Source organism: Gobius niger (genome assembly GCF_951799975.1).
Source record: "Gobius niger genome assembly, chromosome: 1".
Taxonomy (NCBI): domain Eukaryota; kingdom Metazoa; phylum Chordata; class Actinopteri; order Gobiiformes; family Gobiidae; genus Gobius; species Gobius niger.
Genome location: NC_136852.1, coordinates 43,048,361 through 43,054,485, shown reverse-complemented (window position 1 = coordinate 43,054,485; position 6,125 = coordinate 43,048,361). Strand labels below are relative to the sequence as shown.

The window sequence follows — 6,125 nt, the reverse complement described above, 5'->3', positions numbered from 1 at the left end:
AGTAAAAACTGGATTGACTGGATAGAAATGGTGAAAAGTAAGGTGCTTAAAGTAGAAAATACACCCAACTGTTGATAGGAAGTGTGTTGCTTGTAACTGTGCCATTAAAGCCTTCATGCCTACATTTGTAGAGCAGACACGTGTACATAAATGAACCAAAGAGAGGAAAACATTGATCAAACCATATCTTGAGTTCTTGAATCAACAAGACTATTTTGTAACCCCAAACAGAAGCCTATACAAACCAAGTGGATTTTGCAAACTAGTTAAACTTGACCTTTTGTTTGAGAGGCTTCGATCATAACTAGTTGTATTTCACGATCCGTTTTTGATTCCTGTTCCGGGTCAGTGTCTTTGACGGCAATCAGTGCTGGTTCTGTTCCACTTTGTGTGGCTTAGGATGAGGCTTGTCAGTTTGCTCTTGTTCTGAGAGAGACTCAGTTTCCAAAAAAAGATCAGAAACTCTTTTTATTAGACTTTGACCATATATAATCATGTCCAAGCGATGATTCTGACAACAGATTTCAATTAAGACTTGATAGCTACCGCCACTTGCGGCTTTCTTCCAGGTCGTATCTTCATGGTAAAAGACTTCAGGGAATAGTTGTGACCTTTCCATGTTTTCCAATTGATGCCAACACCAAAGGTACTGGCTCCCCATGCATAAAGACCATTCGGGTTGGAGAGATGACAATTTTTGTACCACCACCCACCTAAAAATTGCTTAGCACAGTTCGAACCATTAGCATCCTGGTCCTTGTCAAATGTGGTGAACTTCATCCCATTGTGATAAGTGAGGCTGTCTCCTGCAGAAACATAGACACTGTGTTATTATCTAATTTACTGCTGATACTGATGCTCTTAATGTTGACCTGACCTGCTCCTCCATCTTTGAACCCAGACACTGTCAGTTTGTATCCGCCACATTCGCCTCCAACAGAGAAAGAAGAGTAACGAGCGGAGGCTTTATTGCCCTCAAAGTCCTCCATTTCTACTAGCAGCTCCCGTGGTTTAGGTGTGAGCCTATGCATGTTCTCAAGACCTGAAGACATTCAAAACATTCAAACGGATGAATTTTTAAAATTTAGTTCTGGATTTGTCTTACCGAGCCAGTATTCTCCATCAGCGTCTCCAAACCCACCCACAAACTGATCCCAGGGTCTGTAGAAGTTCAGTGAACCGTACTTTCGTGTCTGGATCACCTGAAGACACAAGTCTGGTGTTTATTTTAGTAAAGTGAACAAAATGTTCTGTATCCTGTTGACCTATATAAGCCCCTTGTGTACACTGCTGTGTTTCTGGTGAAAATGTGGATCTGCGGATCGGCAGAGTTGGTAGAGCGGGTAGTCTCATGATTCGAATGTCAATGTCAATATTACAATCCTGCATAGCATATTTGTATTTGGTGTAAAGTTTAAACTCATTCACACTTTCATTAATACACCAAGCACCACCAGACTCTTACTAAATATCAATCTGGCTCTTGTCAGTCTAGTTGGATTATACATAGCTCAAAATGTGATGTTATTGATCCTTCACCGCTGTTTATGTCTCATACGTTTCACTTGCCCGGGTAATCTGGCCTATGTTGTTCTGAAGAAAGTGCACTTTCTGATGTGTCAAATGAACTGTGAGTAAAGTGTCTTCAGGAAACATTTCTGAACAATAACTGCTATGGACATAACCTTAGTTTAAAGTACTCACTGTCCATCCTCCATCTTTCATGTCACAGTAAACCTGAGGACAGAGAAGACATCAAAACATCAAATTCTGTTTTGTTCAGCTGTATTTTGTACAGCCCAAAGTCACAACAACAAAAGGCTTTCCAAATGTTGCTGATTTGAACAAATACAAGAACAGGTCAACAGTGAGACAGACATCAAACACATGTAATGTTCCACTGTAGAGGATTGTCCCTGGTCGTGTTATAAATATGATCCAACTGTTCCCACTGACAGTGAAATGGGTGTGTCTGAGTTATTGCTAAAGTTTAACTGTTAAAAATGTTGGTTGCAATACAAAACCCCTTCAAATAAACTGATGGTTTGAATTTACCTGAACTCCCATTTGGAAAGCCGGGTAAATGGTGTAGACTCCACTGCGACTTTGCAGACGCTGCAGGTGGACGTCACTGCAGTCCCTAGGTCTCCCCGCTTTGCTGCAGATCAACAGTGGAGCCACAAAAAGGAGGAGCACCACAGGCTGAAACACAACAGAGAAAATTTAGCAATGAAGAACATGAATTGGAAAGTTGGATTTCCACACTTACCGTCATTGTGAGATTTCAGATGTGTCAGCTAGAAATAAAACAGAAATTCTGATTAAACAATTCTATTTGCAAAGAGAAACTCAATCAGGTGAACAGTGATCTGTCCTTCCAGTGTGGAATCCATGAATAAAGACTTACTTAAGATAGAAGCTCTTCTCTCTCCACAGTTTGAAGCGCTGCAAATGCAATCCCTTTTATACATTTCCACAGGTGATTTGGGCTGGGCTGGCATGGGTGGAGCACCAATACGTGGGTCTTAGGTACAAACTGTTTCGCAAATTTTGCACTAGATCCGGGCCTGCCTGTATGCTTAGTATGTGGTTTATTTACTGTCTAAATGTTTGACTTTAAATGTCAGTTAAATGTGAATAGATGTCTTTGCATAAGTTTGGGAAAATGTGTTTCTTCACTGGCCCCTCTTTCACGCAGTGTACCACAAGGATCAATACTCGGCCCTTTATTGTTTTCCTTGTACTTGATTCCACTTGGATCCATTCTGAGGTAACATGGCATTGCTTTTCACTGTCTAATTTGGGTTTTAGAATAGATTCTGAACTGAAACTCTAGAAGCAAATTAGAGTTGTCGACAAGTCCAGTTTTTTTTTTCAATTAAGAAACTAACTGACTTTCAAAGGGGTGCAGTGGAGATGCTCGTCATTTGAGCACATTTTGAGGCAACTAAAGCTGAAGGTGCAAATGTTTTTAGGCAATGCACCCTTTTTCAACACCAGCTGAGCAGGTCTTACATATTATTATTGCACAGCACGTTGGGCAGATGTAGCCGTTTTTAAATCTGCTATATAAATAACATTGACATTTGCTCTCCTGTAGATCTGGGCCTGCCTGTATACTTAGTGTATGGTTTATTTACTGTGTTAACAAAAAAGATACAAAAATGTAGAAGCCTCTTTAATCTTAATTATTATTATACTCTCACCATGTTTTTATCCTACATTTAGGTGTAGCCTACAGTTTATATATTGTTAAATCGTTGTTGAAATAGCTTGAATAGGCAGACACGAGCCATCACATACATTCTCACCACGTGGACTAGTCACGAAACAAGTCAAGTACAAGTCCTGTTGCTGAGGGAGAGGGGATCCAATAATCACCGGATGTTTTTCACTGTCTTCATCAGAATGGTGTGGTCATGTGATGTAACGTTACCAAACCACACCAGCAAACTTCCGGTCAGAACACGTTCGATCGTACATCTGAAAAAATTGAAGAATGTTTCTTTTGACAAATTATATTATTTGAGATACCTTAGAAAGTCTCTGCCGAGCTTTTTTTTTAACTGCACAGCTGATGTGAAGATACCAAGAGAGAGCTTCACTAATACAAATGCCAAGAAACAGAAAATTCCATACAATTTCAACAGGAGTGCTATTGACCTGGACAGGCGTGGAAGGTGATTTGTGCTTCCTGAAGCACAAATGAGCTCATTCGTTTTTTCCACATTCAGGGCCAGATTGTTTTGTTTGCACCATGTGTTTAGGGAGCTCACCTCGTCCCTATAGTGCAGCTCATTATTGTCAGAAATCACAGCTATGACCTAGGTATCATCTGAAAATGTAAATATGCTGCTTGTGGGATGTTTTGCCTCATGTATTTCGCAAATAGCATCCTGACATTTGGATGATCCAAGTGTTGTACGACTGTGTGTAGGGCCAATGAGACCTCATCATCTGTTGGATTTGTAAGCAAACTGTAGTGGGTCAACCCTGCCACATACAGTATGTTGTTTTTCATTTATGTTTTTTTTTTCATGAGCTGCTCAAAACTCTTCATTATCACTGAGCTACTGGCCTATAGTTATTCATGTGAGCAGCAGAGGGCTTCTTGGGAACAGGCACTATCATAGATCGTTTGAAACAAGTGGGAACAACACAGAGCAGTAGTGACAAGTTACAAATATCTGTAAAAACATTGGGGGATTGGCTGAAGCAGCATTTTAGGACCTTTGGTGTAATGCCATCTGGGCGGCAACTTTCCCAGATTAAAAACCTTTACAAACAACAGTTTCTGTTATTTGAAGTCCTGACCTCAGTTGGAAAGGGCTCCATTTGAGATGAGTCCACTACACGCTCATAGTGAGAGCAGAAGGTGTTAAGTTCATCCGGGAATGAAGCAGAGGTGACTGTAATGCTACTAGGACTGGCCTTACTACTAAGCTACTATTGTAGCAGCTGCTATTGGGGTAGACTGACAGACTGGGGTAGATGAGGCTGCCAATCTGCAATTCATTCAGGCCTAATTTACATGTTTTTTTTTTGTGGTAGGGGAAACCAGCGTTCCCATTAAGATGAATGCTTGTTTCACCAAACGGCAGTATTGTGTTGCACTATTATTACAGGCAGTTTGCTCAGAAGGAGGGGAGCAGCCCGACAGGTCCGCCTTTTACAAACAGCGCACACGGGTGTTGCTTATGTTGTGCACATGTCAAAAAAACCTGTGGTACTTGAGTCTTTTGCATATGAACCAATGAGGTGGAGCAGAGGCAGAGAGAGGGGCGGGGGATGGTGCAACGGCTCCAACTGAAGAAATAAGCAAAGTTCTCCACAGTCACGGGGATGTAAATGCTGATATTTTCACCAAACATCCCGGATCTAGTGTGCACCTCAAAGAACCTCTTCCTGAATTTTTTATTCAAAAATTGCAATCCAAACCCATTCCTAACTTTCCTAACACATTTGTAGCATCACAGTTCTTCACAGGGACAAGATTATCAGCACATTTCAGGCCCTGCTGGGTCACTTTCACAGAAATGCCAGAAAACTCACCTGCAAGTTCATCAAATTGATACAAAGGCTTTATAATTAGAATCAATCAATCAATCAAAGTTTATTTATATAGCACTTTACAGCACAGTGTTCTTCCCACAAATGTCTGAGTTTACAATATACTTACTGACGGAGGACAAAACAAATTTAATTACGGTTTAGGTATAAACAAGTAGCTGTTTTCGTAAAAGGGCTCCTCCGTGTGAACGTTTGTAAAGTGTAACAGGTGCATAGTATGCCTTCAGTTATGCCGAGCACCTGTCCCTCTTTTAGGTGCACTGCACAACCTGTTAGATCTTGTTAGAAAGTCCCATTTTTCAATAAAGTTAGATTTACATAAAGACAGACAAATGATCCACCACTGTTTCCAAGTTTTTTTTGGAAACAGTCATTAACTCACTGCCAATGACGTCTATAGATGTCAATTGAAATCCGAACGTTGACTGCCAATGACGTCTATAGAAGTCAATTAGGTTTTTCAATGGGAACAGCTGCAGCAAAGCCTTGACCATGTCTGGTGTTATAATCTTAGTTGTGGTGCCTAATGCTGCCACCTAGTGACTCAATAAAAGAACTACAAGTCCTTTTATTGAGTCACTAGGTGGCAGCATTGCTCTTTCGTTTTCTCAGCTTATTGGTCAGAAAACAGCATTTTGGGTGATTTCACCTATTTTCTACGGACGATTACTAAAGAATGGAAAGAGGTACAAACAAACTTTTTTTTAGAAGAAAGAAGAGAGTCTAATCTTTCTTTTGGTGGGATTCGTGTTGACATAGACGTAGACCAAAATTCTCTGTGGGTCTTGAAAAAACAGTGGGGAGCGCTCTGATTTGAAAATGGCTGGCAGTCATTGAGTTAAAGGAATTATGCCAAAATTAAACAAAATTGTCTCAATGAAAAGCATTACAGTTGTTTCCAGTAGCATTAAATCTAAATTTCTACATTTCATTAATTCATTTTATTAAATCACATTCAGCTGGTGCAGCGGTTAGTGCTCGTGCTTCACAGCCAGAAGGCCCCTTTCTGTGTGGAGTTTGCATGTTCTCCCCGTGTCTGCGTAGGTTAGTGGTAG

General features: G+C 40.6%; 1 protein-coding gene across 1 annotated transcript; it reads right to left on the bottom strand.

Annotated features, from left to right (window-relative positions):
• Positions 1-528: 528 nt before the first annotated feature.
• LOC306974372 (microfibril-associated glycoprotein 4-like) lies at positions 529-2,275 on the bottom strand (the record flags this gene model as incomplete). The annotated part of the gene is made up of 6 exons (XM_079571581.1): positions 529-806; positions 878-1,042; positions 1,106-1,202; positions 1,705-1,737; positions 2,056-2,202; positions 2,270-2,275. 6 exons carry the CDS (start codon positions 2,273-2,275, stop codon positions 529-531), a joined length of 726 nt encoding a protein of 241 aa, XP_079427707.1.
• Between the last annotated feature and the right edge of the window lie 3,850 nt (positions 2,276-6,125).